Here is a 17382-nt window from a genome sequence, read left to right on the forward strand (position 1 = left end):
CTTGCGACATTCTCTTGAGAGAAACGAGTGAACCTTTCATAAATCCTAAGATTGAGTGCTAATTTCTTAAGTGAGCTTGGCAAAATGGAAAGTAGAATAGGAAGAGTTTGGATTCCACCATGACCCACATGATAGAACAAGAGTCCTTGATGAGTAAAGTCAATTCTTGAAGCTCAAATATCACATTAGAACTATATGTGTGTGAATATTTGACTTATCACCTTGTTGATCATGCATGAGTAGTGTGGGTAATTGTTGGCCCTAATTGAAGTGTGAATGGCTCACTTTTAACTCGTTGAAATGACCCTTAACTCTAGGAGGTGGAAACTAATTTATTTGGTTGAGGACAAGCAAAGGCTTAAGTTTGGGGGAGTTGATAAGTAGGGATTTTGTCTACTTATTAGCATTTTATTTCTTTTAATTTAGTTCGAAAGTATTGATTTATGTTCCCGAAACTAATGAAAGTGTGCAAATTATAGGAATGTTGGAAGTTTGGTCTCCCATGATGAATTCCGACTCAAAAGGAGTGTTCCGAATCACAAGTCAAGAAAGGGCGCATAACTAAAGAAGTGCGGTCCGTAAAAGGATTTCTGCGAAGAAAGTGCGGACCGCAGAATTCCATCTGCGTCCGCAGATTAAGTGAAAGAGCCCAACAGGAATTTGGCCAATGTGCGGCCGCAGAACAAGGTCTGCACTGACAAATGATTCAAAGTTCAGAGAGTGTGCAAAAGACCAAGTTCTGAAGCTTTGTTGAAGTGCGGACCACACAAGAATTGTGCGGCCGTAGAAGATGCCTCGCAGCCGCAATCCAGAACTGTGTGGCTGTAGAATCCAAGATCTTGCAACTGAAGAAATCTGCGGACCGCACATGGAATTGTGCGGCTATATAACCTCCCGAGGGGTATTTTTGTCAGTAAATTTTGGGCCACTATAAATAGACGAGTTTCACATTTGTTAGGTCAAGTTTCGAAGTTTGAGCTGTTGTTGCCGTTACATTTTGCCATTGTATGAAGTTTGTGACTATTTTAGTGTTTAAACGTTATATTTTATCATTTTAATCTTTGATTATGGGTTTAATTAGCATTTCTTCTTTATTTTCTTCAATTCTTACTATGAGTAGCTAGATTCTTACTAGGGTTGTGACCCAACCCTAATATGTAAACCTTATGGGTATTTAATTTAATACTTGTTTATGATTGGGTATTAATTATTTAGCTTAGTTTATACTTCAATTTTAGAATTAATGGTTGCAAACATTGATTCATGCCTTTTTGACTTAGTTTCTACTTGAGAAAGAGGGACCTAGTCTAGGATAACTTGGTTAACAAGGAATTTGGCTAATTGAGGGTTTGATTAGCCTAATTAAAGGGTTCAAACTAGAGATAGTGAGAACCCGACTTGAGCTCATATCAACTATTTTGTTTGATATCCATTTGGACTTGAGAAAGCCAAATTGGGCAAAATCACTCTTTGACCGAGAGGTATCGAGTGGGTAACGTAGGGTCGAGAGCTATAATACACCCCAATCAATGAAACACGTATTAACGTATTTAACCCATTAGGCGAACACCTGGGTTATGGTCACATCCCTAGGCTTTTTAACTATTTGGAAAAACATCAAAAACAATCATTCGCTTCTAGTTTCCTGTATTAGCTTATAATTGTTAGAGTAAAATTAGAATTAGAACTCAAAACCTTTTTTGGAAGTACAATTTAGCTATTCCTTCCACTTTCGTCAAGTGTATACTCCGAACACCCCTAGTAACTCCCTGTGGTAATCGACCCAGGCTCTTATTGGGATTATTCTTCCAACGACCATTTCCACTCACTATTGAGTGCGGATTGGACGTGGATCATGATGTTGACATCGTTAGCTGTCATTTTTGATTTTTTCGCTAAGGAACAAATAATCATACAAGTTAGTAATAAACGCAAGGATCAACTCAATTACGTAACTGTTTGAGCCCTACGGTGAGCGCCAAACTATTTTTCCGTAAAATGCCTAGCAAATACCACTATTTTTGGTTTTGGATCTTCCAAATCATTCCCGCAGGAGATCCGGACCCATTTTTTTCTGATCCTTCGAGAAAAAGATTCATTCTCTTCATAAAAAATAGGAGGTAGAACCAATAAAGATTTCTTTTTCGATTCATCCCTGGCCTCATTCAAGAATTGTTTTTGATCCAATCCGCAGGAATCCCCTTTTTTACGTCCCCATGTTCCCCCCGTGTGGCGACATGGGGGCGAAAAAAGGAAAGAGAGGGATGGGGTTTCTCTCGCTTTTGGCATAGCGGGCCCCCAGTGGGAGGCTCGCACGACGGGCTATTAGCTCAGTGGTAGAGCGCGCCCCTGATAATTGCGTCGAGACGTGTAATTAAATTAAATTAAAAAGGGCGAAATGATTTCCCTTTCAGTTGATTTTATTCAACGATTGACCAAAATATTAATAATTAAATTATTCATTTTTATTAAAAAATTGCATGAACTTAGATCAATCAAATAATGATATTTCTATACATTGATATTTCTATACATATGGAATTATTCGGCCTAATCAATTTGTCCATAAATTTGAATAGGATGAATCTGCCTCAGGAAAAGTAAGCCCCCTTGCCTTGATTTAATTTGGCTTCGCTGCGCCCTGAATCAATCAAAAAGCTTATTGATTTGATTCATCCCATTTCATTTATTTGGGCGAGAGGGAGGCTGTGAGTCACCTGGGCTACGGATTTTTCCGTTGGTTGATTCTCGAAATCACCTCTTGAAAAAAAAAGGCCCTCGGGTCCAGACCCACAAATCACTACATAAGCCACTAGTGGCTGAGAGAAAGCGAGCAGCACCTTGTATAGGTTGGGCGGAGCTTAAAGAAGCAAGCCCCTATCAGAGAAAGCCATTGCGCGCTAGCCTAGCTAGCTAACGTTTTTCAGCTGGCTGTTATGTTAGTTGTAGCGCGCCTTCCCTCCTTCTCTCACTTTGGAAAGATTTTTCAGTATTTTCTTATGATGACCTGGTCGAGAGAGTACGATACATCGGTGTAAAAGATTTCCTTTTTTCTGTGAGCTTGGTTTACTTGACCGAAGGGTGCAGTATCGATTCTTTGGGATCCTTCCTTTCTTCAAACGGAACGAAAAGAGATAGAATCAGGCCGATTCCCGAAATGCCTTTCTGGATATTCCTCAATGTCCCGGCTGTCGCGAAGAGAATAAGATGCTGCTCCCCTTCCCTCTTTCTTTTCCCGCTTTGCTAATCTTCCCCTCTAACGCGGGCCGGGCGGCGACGGGCGCGGGAGGAAGAAACCTAAGAGAAGACGCTCGTCTCTTAGGTCCTTTTTTTCAGTGCAACACAGGAAAGCGCCCTCTTTTTGTCATCCCTGCAGCTTTCCAGATTTTGTATTGAACGCATGGCGTAGCTAGGACCCTTCAAATTCTGTTTGAGCCTATGTTCAAGCCAAACCCACCCCCTATTTTACTAGATATCGGGGACAAATCAATTTGCATGTCCTTAGAAAAATCGAAATTGAAAATTGTAGATGTCTTCTTCTTTACTGAGGGAGTAGGTATGGCGCACACTTACTATTTCTATGAGTTCCCTTTGGCAGGTCAATTAGGCAAAGGATCAAATTCTCGCGATATCCGCACATAGTCCTGGTTGGAAGACAGGCGCCATCCTATGAGGCAGATTCGTTCCCCCAAAGTGGATGATTGCTCCTATAAAATGGTACAATTGAATTTGTTACGTGGTTTATAGACACGCGAACTGATTTGATCCAAAAATGATAAATAAACAAGATTAAAAATAAGACTTAGCGGTTAAAATCAAAGGAAATGACAAGCTTGGCTTCGAAAGTGATGCTTCCGAGGAAAGAAATAAGAACAATGTAAAAGAGCGAATGAAGTTATCCGATTAAGCTTGAGAATGAAATATAACATAAGTTTTACCAAAAATTCGTGTGTTACAATGGCTGTTCAGCCTACTATTTATTGCTATACCTATGGAAACAAGATCCTAGGATCCAACTCCTTTTAAATGACAATAAATAGTCCATTGATGAATATGTAATAGCAGATCATGAATGCAAATATTCTCTGCAATGATTGCCCATTTAATGTCAGGGAATATTCTTCATTGAATGATATCCGATGGCAAACATTCGATTTGCTCACGTTGATCATGCTCCCTTCGTGGTCTATCCGATGTCAACTGCAGTTGTTGTTCCCGGAACGGATTGTTACTTGATTTACTTTCTACCTATCTTCGGTTCCACGTATCACGCTACTATTCGGTCATTTAATATAAACCAATTTTACCATATACACTCTGTATTTGTGTTAAAATTAGCATAATGATGAATGTTTGATTACGTAAGGAGGCAATAAAAAGGATTTAGATGTGGAATTACAAAATTAAATTGTTAAAACTGCAATATTGTAATTATGGAGGTTTAAAAAGTCAAAATATTATATTTATAGAAAAATATTTTATATAATTAAAGCAATAATGGCGGTTAAAACCACCATATTAAACAACAAAGAATTTTACGAAACTTTTTGCAATAATAGCGGTTATGATCGCCATAATAAACGATTTAGAAATCCATGTCGACTAGTGCACATTTCGTCGGTTAATAGGGAACCGCTACAATATACGTTGTGGCGGCAGCGATTCCGACAGTGATGAGAACCGCCATTTTGGTAGATTATGGTGGTTTAGAACTACTACTATATGCAAAAATAGCCACCGTAATAATCCCGTTTTTTTTATTATAGAGAATTTAGAGGAGCTGTTGGAGTTGTAGTAACTAGTAAAGCAAGATCCCAACGTCGTAATAGGCTGCAAGTAACTACAAGTAAATTGCAGAGATATTTTGCTCTTGCTCCACTAAGATGGGTCTCTACGACACCTTTTGGCCGGTCCCCAACCCAACAGCTGACATATAATTAAGCCAAGGTATCGCGACTTCATAATAACAACAACGAAACTTCCTAACAATTTTTATGTATAAAACACGACCTTTCCTTGTTCTCTCTTGATCTTATCCTGTAGTCATCGTTTCCTTTCTGTTCTCTTTCTTAAAACGTCCCAAACTGCCTTTTAAACTTTATTTTGGATTGGTCATTTGGCTTAGAGACGAGTTCGTCTTTAGTAATTAGATGTAAAAAGTATTTTATCTGTGTTACGCTTGATATTCCCATTATTAATTCCGACAGTTCGGTGATTAGAAGTAAACTAAAGCAGATCTTTGTCCTTTTTGAAATGCTCGTGCCTTTTTTTTTTGCTTCAAAATAATGAAGTACTGAACTAATTATTAAGTTGAAAGTAATGTGTGGAAAAAATTGTGGTATGTGTTACAGTGTTAGTATAAAGATGAAATTCATCCCAAACGACGCAGCCTCTGCACATCCTGAGACGATAAAACGCCTTACATATATGTTTCATGCCTAGGGTTAGTTCAATCTTGTGTGCCTCTAAAGCGACCGGATCTTTCTTACTCCTTCCGTCTCATATTAATAGTCTTGGTTACTAAAAATAGATGTCTCAAATTATTTGTCATTTTAGAAGTTCAAGACAGAATTGATTATTTTTTCCTTTTTTACCCTTAATTGTTCTTGAAGATGGAGATAACATATAAAGATGGAGATAACACATAAATAGAATAAATATTCAATGAATAAAGATTATATCTTAAGACATAAATAAAGGTAGAATATTACAATTCCTTTTCTAATTAATATTTCTTAAGAGCAGTATAAAAAAGAAATATGACACATAATATGAGATGGATGGAGTACTAATTTCATTTTCCTAAAAGGAAAAAGTTGGTTCAGGCAATTATTGGTATATCTTCCACAATTTTCTGGTTTGATACTACAGTCTCGCATCCTTAGTATTGACGTTGATACAGGTTTAATTACTTGAGTTATTGTTTTACCAACTCGTTAGGTTATTTTTTCTTCAAATGACTCGCAGCTTCATTTACCTTATAAATTACTAATATAATGTATTATTCAGCTTTGATGTTATAAAAGAAAAAAATTGATTTTTCTAAACGAGGCAGCTTCTTTTAATATCTTAATTTAGACAATCACAATGCAAAGGAATTAAAGTTTCATGGAACTGACACTTTGGAGAGAGTTTGTGACTTTGTTCCATGTACGACTTGGACTATCCACTTTGTACATCAATTTTCTTTTCGTCATTTGGCTATATAAATAATATTTTCCTCTCACAAATTTACAATAACTTAATTTCAAAAAGTATTTTTTTTAAATCTCTCTTTTAAAAAAAAAAAAAATGTTCGAACACCTACTAAATCTCCTGTATTTCTGCCCAAAAAAAAGTAGCAGTAGTGATACTAGTGTACGCAGCAACTATTATTTAAAAATCATTGGATTCGTGTCTTGGTTCTGCTGTAGTTTATTTACGTTACCCAATCATGGAACGTGAAATCCAGCGTGTCCAAATAAAAAGTGATAACACATTCACTCCGCACCCCACATAAACACCGCGTTTTCTGTCTCCGTCGGGTCCTACATCTGACGGACGGCGTTTACCCTTCATTTCTCTCTCTCTTCCTCCGCAATTCACCTACTCTTCCCGGCAAAACCCTACCCACAAATTCTGCAATTTTTCATATCAAGAGCTTCGTCTTTTATTCTTTTAGTGAGTAATACTCCTAATTTTTTGCCAGTGGTATAATATTAATACATGGATCGAGCTGAAACTGGCAATGCATCGATTGCCAGGAATTTTTGCTCATAAGAAACGCGTCGACTCTAAGCAAAAGCGTGCCGTTTCCTCCTCCGTTAAAGCAAAGCCGAAACTCGAGCGCCTCAACGCTCGCAAAGATATTGATTACGACCCGTGTATGCTTGAGTTCAGCGGCGATAATAAGAGCTTTCGAATCGAAGGGCATGATAGTGAATTGCTTGATAATTTTTTTGAAAAATTAGGGTTTTCTGGTCCTGATGATTTCGCTATCCCTGCCGCTGAATGGGATGCTATGCAGTTGCGTTCCTCCTCCTCATCGGAGGTAATTGATCTTGGTAGTAACAAAATTAAGGATAATATTTTTCGATATTATGATAATCCTTCTAAAGCTAGTGATGTAATTCAGCTGCAAATTCAGTCAGGCAAGTTAAATGATGAGGATAGTGGAGTTGTTTGCGCTGCTAGTGTGATTAGTGGCGTGTCTAAAACCGATACAATTAGATTAGAAGACGGTGTTACAGGGTCCGGAGTTGTTTTAAATGGAAATGAACCTGTAAGTTTAATTGGATGTGTTGGTGGTGGAGGTGGAGGGATTAAGGGTGTAAGGCCACCGCTTCTGGCTCCTCCACCAGTCATGTCACTGCCAATTGTTGATGACGCATCATGCTCTACTTGGGATATTTTTAGGGCATTTGGCCCCAAAGATCATAGGGAATCAGGGCTTTGTAGATCTGAGGTTGTCAATGGTGATGCAGAATGTGTTAAGAATGAGGTGGATGAGGAGGATAATAGTACTAGTAGGAGAAGAATAGGAGTGAGTAACTTACTATCGGAGTCCTGTTCTTTCACCACTACTTCGAATGACGATGACTCTTCTAGCTCCACGACTGAGCGTATGTCAAGCATCTCACCGAATGGGAGATTCGCACCCTACATTACATACTGGGACAAAGTTGATCTCCTGGGACGTGGATCTTTTGGATCTGTATATAAAGGAATTTCAGAGTAAACCTGTCATTTTTAAGACTCATATTCAGTTTCTTTTTTGCTTTCCTATTTTGAGCATGATTTTGTAGAAACAAATAGTATTAGCTTTTATTATTGGGTTCTTTATTTGGTGGAGCAAATACTTTATTAGCAGCTACCCTCTTCGTAATTTTGGTGCAAAATCTCTATTGCCTTGAAATTAATAGACTAGGAGATACATTTCTGATAGCCTTCAGTTAACTTGAAGGAAAGAATAAGTGCCTGTTTGTAAGTGGGAATACTAAATAAAGCTCCAAGGAATGAAGTTTTATATACTGTTTGATGTATTAAGATTTAAAATACCACAAAATGTTATTTGTGGTTCTAAATCTCAAGGGACTTAACCATTTGGTAATGGAAGCTATTAGCTATGTAATATAAAACAAAGTGAGTATGAGAAAAACTATTTCTCAAGAGATTATCAATTATTAAGGAAATAGACTTGTGAATAGGTACTGTATGAAGATACAGTGTAATTTAAGGTTGCCTACAATTAGGAGCACACACTTAAATAGAGTATATGTGTGACTACTTGTCAAAACTCAATAGACATAATATATTTGTTAATCTGACTATAAAATGTTAGAAAACTTAATGGCTACTAGGAATATTTGCCTTGTTCGCTTATGCAGTAATGACTTATTGATGTGTCCAATATGTTCCACTCTTTTGATATATAAGTGTAAGCTTTTATTGATAGGAAGTTAGCACTGAGAAAGTGCTCCAGTAGCATTAAAGATTGTGCAAAGCACTGAACACGTCTAGAATGTCATTTACAGAAGTCAGGCTCATCCTCAAAAAAAATTTCATTCTCAAAAAGAAGTCAGGCTGAAAAGATGTTGGAGTAATCACCCAGAACATCAAAGGAAAGAATAGATTAATATGTGCTTCATAAAATTATAGTTTTCTTGCATACTCAATATTTCAAATGTTTATATTTTTTTCAGAATTTTAGAACTTGCCGACTTGCTAAACCTTCCCCGCACTCTCATTTTTTGAAATTGAAAAGTAACCTCTTTTGTGTTCATATTGCTGCAGTGATGGTTTCTTTTTTGCCGTGAAGGAAGTGTCATTACTTGATCAAGGCGATGGGGGAAGGCAAAGTCTATACCAACTTGAACAGGTTGGTGACAATATTTTTTGGTGGTGCAGGAACTTATCAAAAATTATTTATTTGTGCAATTGGAAGATACCTTCAATAAAAAATAAAAGAAGTGTGTTGACGTGTGTGACCATCTCATCTAAAAGCTTAAGCTTTTAGAGAGAGCACACTTTAATTACTTAAATAAGTCTTCAACACACCCACGTGTACGCTTGATTCTTTGATGAGCCGAGCACGTAGAGATTCTTTCTTGGATAATGGGTGGCAGTGAGACTTGAACCCAAGACCTTTGCCTACTTTGGTACATTGTTGAAGTGTGTGACTATCTCATTTAAACGATAACGCTTTTAGAGAGAGCACGCTTTAATTACTTAATACGTCTTCAACAAAGTGGAACAAAAAGAGGTATTTGGAACAGAAATGGACCATCTTTCTATAACATCTGTGAAATAAGTTTGAATGATGAAGTTGATATAGAACTGAATTTTTCTCTTCTCTAGCAGCATACCAATCAATGTCAAACTAAAGTTTTTTTTTTTGCTGAAGAGGCTCAGTTTGTCTTCTGCCTCTTGCCTTACCCTGTTTCCTGGACCAACCATAGTGTAGGACCTAAAGTTGATTAATCTACTATTATGTGCATATGAAATTATCATTTTTGAAAAGGTGAAATTGTCATAATATTCCTAGATTCTCATGTTTACTCCTTTGTACTTTTTGGTGGCCTCTATTTTACCTTTGGTGGAATATTCACTGATTTGCTTTTGTTATTTCATTTGTCTTGTTCTTTTTAGGAGATTGAGCTTCTAAGTCAGTTCGAACATGAGAACATAGTTCGATATTATGGAACTGACAAGGTAATGCTTTCTTTATTTTGTGCTTCTGCTTGCTTCCCGAAGCTCCTCCTCTGAGAGGAATAGTTCTCTAGCTCTTTCCCTGTGAATGTTACTTTTGTATCTAAAAGCCTTTGGTCCGAAGAGTGCACATTATTGTTCACGCATGTTGATCCCATATGCAGAAATGCTTTTTACCTAGCCAAATTTCTTCTGTCTTTGGTATGTATATCTCACCCTCCCCGTTTGGCAGCTTAATGGTTTTTTTTTTTCAACCTTTGAAATTGGTTTATTTTTTGTCTGTGTATGTCCTTTCAAAAGTTCACTTCGGTTGTCACATCTTTCAGTACCAGGACTATACTGGATAAGCTAACTGTCTTAAAAATAATTCGATCTCTTTTACTTTGTATATCAATCTTCTCTATGTGCTTAATCTTTTTGCTCACTTCTGGTTAAATTTTTTGCAGGATGATTCAAAATTGTACATCTTTCTTGAGCTGGTTACGCAAGGATCTCTGTTGAGCCTTTACCAGAAATATCACCTTCGAGATTCGCAAGTATCCGTCTACACAAGGCAGATTTTACATGGTTTGAAGTATTTGCATGACCGAAATGTGGTTCACAGGTGACAAATCAGAACAACAAATGTTTGCTATCTATGCTGCCCCTTCTTTATATCAATTTTTTTAATCTGTTTTACCAATTTTGTTTGGTTTTATTCATGTCTTAAGTCTACTTTCATGATACACTGGATAGTGAATTCAGGAATTGAGCCAACTCTCCGTTTTGAGTAATGGTAGAAGTTGTTTGCAGATTGTTGCAAGTTATGACATTTAATTAATAATTTTGATTTACTAAATGTTTAATTTGTTGATCAATAAATTAAACATCTTGATTTAGTCGTGCCAAGTTATTTAATTGACCGTTCTGGATCAGTTTTGTCGTCTGTTTTCATGGACTCTAGGATATTTGTATGAACTGTTTTCTCGTCTGTTTTGGTGTCAAAGTTTAGGAAGATGAGGAATCATGACTATGGCGTTAATTGATCTGGATACTCAAGCATACTTATGCTAGTGTGTGACTAATTTGTATTTATAAAGAAAAGGCATGTGACTAGTTAGCAGCATAGTTATCTGGATTGTGATATGTGAAAGATGGTTGATAAAGTGGCCCTTTAAACAAAAATCTACCAGTCAAAGATCTAAATGAAAGTTTATTCATTAAAGATTTACATGAAAAATTGTTTTCCTTTAGTTTATAACCTTTTGTTTTACAATTTATTTTCTTGTTTTCAGTTGAAAGTGGTTGATCCAAATCTATAAAAATGTCTGCAGAATAACTTAAATTTGTTCTTTAGGATTCTGATATTCTTGTATGTTATTTTTCTTGTAGAGATATTAAATGTGCTAATATATTGGTGGATGCTAACGGATCGGTCAAGCTTGCTGATTTTGGCCTTGCAAAGGTTGTAACATCATCTTGTCCTTGTCCTCTCTTTTGTCTTTCTCATTCTGATGCTTTTATTGTCTTCCACACTTCCAGGATTTTTTAATCTTTTCATTTATGTGATAATTTCTGATATGCGGATTCATGCAACATGCAGGCTACTAAGTTAAATGATGCCAAGTCTTGCAAGGGTACTGCTCTCTGGATGGCTCCTGAAGTAAGCTTTGATTTATCTTTTGATGATTAACAGGAAATTGGCTAATCTAAATATGTATGTAATTTTGCAAATCACTTGAGGGGCCTGTTTTGGTGTGAATAAAAACATCAATTTTGGTGAATTTTCGCAACTTAATATTAATGGAAATCAGATCTTTGAAGAGTTTTTTGCCCCCTCTTTTTTTAGAGTATAGTTGAAAGTGCAAATGAGTTAGGGTTCTTGTGTACTTTCTTCTTAGCAATCCGCCACATCAGTGTCCTGATGTGGTGCAAAATATGAACGGATTCTAGCATCATGGATGGATGAGGGTACAGAAGCTAGACCAAGAGAGTTCGATTCGGGTAGGTAGCCGGAACATACACATTTTAACAGGGAAGTCAATGTAATTAGTGGATACCCTTTTTTGATTGCATGCGTATAGGAACCTAAATGGACAAGGCAAAAGGCTAGAGAGATAGGTAACACGATTATAGATTATGATATTGTGGGATAGAAAAAAAAAGGAATGTGGTGGGAATTATTGTAGAACCACTACTTAAAGATAAGGTTGTAGGTAAAATGAGTTGGGGATAGGATTATTTTTGGGCGATGTTAATGCCCTTATATCACTAATCAGTGGATACCCTAAAAAGGAGGAGAGTTGATATTGCATGCCTACAAGAAGCTAAATGGATAGGGCAAAAGGCTAGAGAGATAGGTAATGCAAGTTATAAATTATGGTATTGTGGGATAGAAAAAAATAGGAATGGGGTGGGAAATATTGTAGAACCGGGACTTAAAGATAAGGTTGTATAGGTAAAACAAGTAGGGGATAGATTATTTCTGGGTGAGAAGCGCATGCACTTATATCACTAGTTAGTCATACATATAATTTTGCAAGTTATAAGTGTATTGTTGCAAAATCGTTTTTACCACATAGATTTTGTAGTTACATTGTGGGTTGTCAACAGATTCATTATTTAATTCGAGATTCTTCACGCAATCTACTATTTTTACAGTAGCATATCAGAAAGTATCTTCTTTTCTTCTCTCCATGAGTTCAATTGGCATTAGTTTTAGGTGCTCATTATTATGACTCATCCTCTATGCAGGTTGTGAACAGGAAGAACCAAGGCTATGGACAAGCGGCTGATATATGGAGCCTTGGCTGCACTGTCTTAGAGATGCTTACTCGCCAGTTTCCTTACTCCCACTTAGAAAATGTAAACACGAACTTCATATTTTTGTCTTCATTAAATTTTGATTGGTTAAACATGCTCTTCAATGGCTTTGATTTTGTAACCTCCTGCTTGTGTGGTACTTGTTATTGGTAAAATCTGGACAAGTATGAACTGTTATTGCGGAAATGGTATTCGTGCTGCCAGATGAGGGACTATTCCTTAATCCGGCAGATCTAATTCATGCTAAATGTAAGTTGCCTATAATTGTTTTGAAATTTGATTGCTAGTTATTCACTTTGATTGAACGATGTGCACAAGGGTGTCTATTTTAGAATGGATGAGTAGAATTGTTGTTGAAACACAGAGAGTATAATTAAACTCTTGATTAAGCTGTCTAAACCAAATTGTATTTGTACCTAAATGAAATGAATATAGAAATGTTGGGTTTTCCATGCCTTTTACCTCTTATACCTTGGTCTTCTCTTTTTCCACTTATTCTAAGGTGGAGAATTTTTGGAGGTGTGCATCATTAGTGGTAGATGTTTGGGCTCTATGTTCTCACTCAAAATGTGTTTGTTTATGCGGTCCCATTATCCATTGAGTTCCGAACCGTGTGCCGCTGGACTTCAGGGAATTCTCAATTATAAAAAAAGTGTTTGTTTATGGTACTTTGCTTTGTTAAATGTTCTTTTGCTAGTTATATTCAAGATAGGTCGTTCTACTCTATTCTTTTAGATTCCCAGATCCAATTATCAAATCCTCCCACTACTGAAAAAGTTACTATAATTATTACTTGAATTTCAATCAACCAGTCAAACTTCAAAACTTACTGCTAGTTGGTTTGGGATTCATCATCCATGGCAAAACAGGAGAAGAAAAGGGCAAAAGAACGGGGGAAGAAGAGAACAGGTGATAGAGAGAAAAAGAGGAATTAGCTGGGTTTTGATAAAAAGGCCAAAGTGCCTTTGTAGTTAATGAATAGATAACATGAAAGTAAGGGTTATTTTGGAGAAAGAGAAAATGGGTACATTGCAATGTAGTATGCTAGCAAGACATATATATATATATATATATATATATATATGTATATGTGTGTGTGTGTGTGTATATATATTATTGATTGGTGGAGTTTCTTCTCTATATTGACTTAAAATGATAAAATTACTGAAATTCTTTTTCGGACATGGAATGAAAATCTAAGTCTATAAGTTTGGAAATTACTATAATACATGATCAATAGCTGTTTCGTGTCAAATGCTATAAGTTCTTTTGTTAAATTTCTGAATTTGTTCAGCTTAGAAAGTGCTATCCTTGTGCAATTGAGTTAGCTTGTTTATGAAAAAAGACAAAAAAAAAGGGGGGATATCTGCTGATAATTTCTTTGATTGAACACCTTTGTGGAGATGCTGATGCGTGCAAATCTCACTATTGTTTTGGACAGTGACCATAAATTTTCTCTGTGGAACAGCAAATGCAGGCTCTGTTTAGGATTGGAAAGGGGGAACCTCCACCTGTCCCTAATACTCTCTCAATAGATGCACGCAATTTTATTAACCAGTGTCTTCAAGTGGATCCAAGTGCTCGTCCAACTGCTTCTCAGCTCTTGGAGCATCCTTTTGTGAAACGAACACTTCCCTCTTCCTCGGGCTCAGCTTCTCCTCACAATCTAGGCAAGAGGCTTTGAAACCTTGTTGTAAGTGCCAAATTTCCCTTGGTCATCAATTTTTGCTAGTGATAGCCAGTTGCTCAACTGTAGCGTTAGAATTTCAAAATGCTACCATGTTTACCTTATTTCCTGCCATTGCTTCAGTTGAGTTAGCAAAAGTTTCTACCATTTAATTGTAGAACTCAGTTTTAGATAATTAGCACAATCATTTTATGAGTACTTCTGTTTTAGTCACTTGAGTCATCAGTGTATCAGAAAATGATTGGCAATGTGAAAGAAGAAAGAGATGTGTTATAGAAATAGAATTTCCGCCCGTGTCAAAATACATAGGTTTTTTCACGGTTTTTAAGGATAAAATCAACTGGTCCTCAGATTCTAGAGATTGATAAAAACTTATGGAATTGGAAAGTTTAAAAAAAAATGAATTACTAATTCAAAGTGGAGAACTAAAATGCTTAAGTATTTTCTGAGTGAATCATAGTATACTGCTATATAGGTGAGACATTTTGGTTTGGTGGGGAGGAGCTAAAAAGGGTTCTTATTAATGGAACTGCTGCTTTGGAAATGAAAAGAAGAATATATATTATCACAGTCGCCTGAGATTTATACAGGCCTTTTTACGAGGGCCTGTAACCCAATGGATGCTTTAATTGATGGAACATTGGGCTAATCCAGTTGGTAGGGCTATGATTGGCAGATTACTGGTTCCCCCTGTCCAAGCATTGAGTTGGGCCATGTGGTCTGTGTGATATGACCAGTTTCATGGGCTTTAGAGAGGAGGGTAATGCGTCAGGCTGGTTTCCCAATCCTTTGAGATTTAGCCCCTTTATTGGAAAGAACCTCTGAATTTAGCCTTTCATTTCGCTGACTCCTACAAAAATTATCTTTCTTTTCACATTCTTCATAGATGTTTTGTAGTTTAACTTGTTACTTTCTCAACTGCACTAGTTCATACTTCAAGTGGCAAATATGATAACGATGCTGCTTTGGTAGGGATATAGAACTTCTTGCCTGTCTTATCAGGACAGGTTCTTGTCAGTCTTTTAGTACCACACACCTCTCTGCTATGCATCCTTGGATTGACTCTGATGTTTTTTTGCAATCTACTGGTCTCGCTAGACTTAGTTTTATTAGTAGATCTAAGGTATATTTTATGTAATTTCTCCTGCAGCTCTTTTCTTCCCATTGGATCCTCAAAGTTTTGGTGGAAGTAATCTGGATGCTTTTTTCAGAATCTGTATTTGAACACTGAGTTAAGGTGTTTGATCCTTTGAGAGCGCATCGAGAGCAGTTCCTACCCGTGGTCAATGCCTTTGCTGCAGTGTATATTTGAGCCCCCCCTCCCTTCTTTCCGCTTTCCTGACCTCTCACCCCATCACGGATGGAAAGAAGAGGTCAGGTACTGTGGTGTATATGTAGTTCAATTCGATGTTAGAGTGTTTGAGCCAATACGGGATGTAAAGATAGATAACCCATTTGAAATGTATATATCACTAGAAGAGGTCCAGGTGTTGCTTTCTTCATCTTTTTCCATATTTTTGCTTTTCTTTTCAGTTGTTTGTTATCTTATGTAGGGAAATGTAATGTATAACTTTGCATTTCAATTCTCTTATCTAGCTGTGGGCTAACAGTAAAAGAAACTGTGTACTATGGTCTTACAATTATGTGGAAGACCGCTTGAATTGTGAGAAAAATGGGCATTCAATCTAACCTAACCCGAAAAGTTAGTTCCAAAGGTAAGGATTGTCCAAACTATCAAGCAAGTGGTAACACATTCCTTTAACCAATGTGAGATTTTAAAACTGTCTTGACATGTATTGCGTGAACAATATAGAATGAGGGCACATCATTGGGTAACCAAAAACGAGGATGAGTCGGGCTTTGATACTATATATAAAGAAAATGGATACTGGATCAATTCAATTCTAAATGTTAGCTCATTAAGCGTGGATTGCTCAAGATTATATGAGAAGACAATAATACAATTCCTCAACAAATGTGATTTACATGAAAGAAAAAAAAATTGTGCTATTTCAACTGAGTAGTATGTTTTGTACAGTTGTTTGAAGAAGGAATGCGACAGTTCTTTAATAATTGAATAGCCTTCCCGTATTTAGCAGAAGAATGTAGTTCTAAATCACTTGGCAGTTATTTGAGAGGTTGGTGTATGAGCTTGAGAAAGGAAAAAAGAAAAACGAAAGGAAGAGGGAAGAACGGAGGAAGTGTTTGACCCAAAAGTATGACTTACGGCTAAAAGAATAAGTTTGTAAAATAATGGGTTAAACCTAGTTAAAAATAATATCTCTAGATGTGAGCTTAGAATATATAAGTAACCTTAAACAAATCTCGAAGTGTGTTGACTATCACATACATTGATTGTTCTAAAAAATGCGAGCAATAATGAGGGGAGAACTAACAATAAATAACATTAAATGTCATTTAAGTAAATAAGAAAAAAAGTGATTCACCTAACAAAGGATGGGCTAGATGATTGTCCCTCATGACAATGATAAGTGACGGATAAATCCTCGAATGTTCGAGTTGTTCTCGGATCTGATGGAAAAGTGTGGAATAATATGAACAAGAATCTTAATGAAAATGTAGTGTTTGTATCTTTATAAGAGAGAGAATCTTTCATCAAAAGTTTGTTCTTATCAAATGAATGTTGCATGCCCTACATCACTGTCTCTTTTTTCTATATATATATGAGACATACATGAGACATACCACTAACATACCCTAATAATACAAGTTCAGAAAACATCCACTAGAATATTCTCTTTAATATCCCATTTTGAAAATTAGTCGTTACGACTCTACTAATGGTATTCGATCTCATCTGTTGTTGACATCTCGACCACAAACCTTACTGCTTCCTGGCCGACCTCGATTGACCCATTCCTTAGTGCTTTATTGCCCTAAAATATTTTAGAGCAGATTTCGATCTATACAGTTAGTCCCTCCGCATATTGAGGCCGACCTCAGACGACCTTGATGAGCGGATTTTGTTCGTCATGGTCGAGAAGGTGGGGCGAGATGGTGACGTGGCCTTTCACGAGTCGCAACTTTTGAGGTTGCGTCGTTTCTTGATCAACGTGACGTCATGGCATCGTGGATCATTATGGTGTGTTTTTCTGATGCTTTGCGTCGTTTCGCGTGCGTCTGTTGATTGGATCTGCTGCTTCGATATCTGTACTAGCATAAACTTCATGCATTGTTTCTTTGTT

At 36.8% G+C, this 17382-nt stretch overlaps 1 protein-coding gene across 2 annotated transcripts; it reads left to right on the top strand.

Moving 5' to 3' along the window:
• The first annotated feature begins 6406 nt into the window (after positions 1-6406).
• On the top strand, positions 6407-15795 carry LOC107806104 (mitogen-activated protein kinase kinase kinase 1). Of its 2 annotated transcripts, XM_016630216.2 has the most exons (9): positions 6407-7713; positions 8773-8857; positions 9628-9690; positions 10134-10291; positions 11059-11131; positions 11270-11329; positions 12421-12531; positions 13958-14182; positions 15327-15795. In XM_016630216.2, exons 1-8 carry the CDS (start codon positions 6728-6730, stop codon positions 14171-14173), a joined length of 1752 nt encoding a protein of 583 aa, XP_016485702.1. In that variant the 5' UTR covers positions 6407-6727; the 3' UTR covers positions 14174-14182; positions 15327-15795. The 2 variants fall into 2 exon arrangements, with proteins under 2 accessions (XP_016485702.1, XP_075093482.1); XM_075237381.1 differs by lacking the exon at positions 15327-15795 and having other exon boundaries at positions 13931-14068.
• Positions 15796-17382: the final 1587 nt, after the last annotated feature.

The sequence above is a fragment of the Nicotiana tabacum genome, chromosome 2, assembly GCF_000715075.1.
Source record: "Nicotiana tabacum cultivar K326 chromosome 2, ASM71507v2, whole genome shotgun sequence".
Classification (NCBI taxonomy): domain Eukaryota; kingdom Viridiplantae; phylum Streptophyta; class Magnoliopsida; order Solanales; family Solanaceae; genus Nicotiana; species Nicotiana tabacum.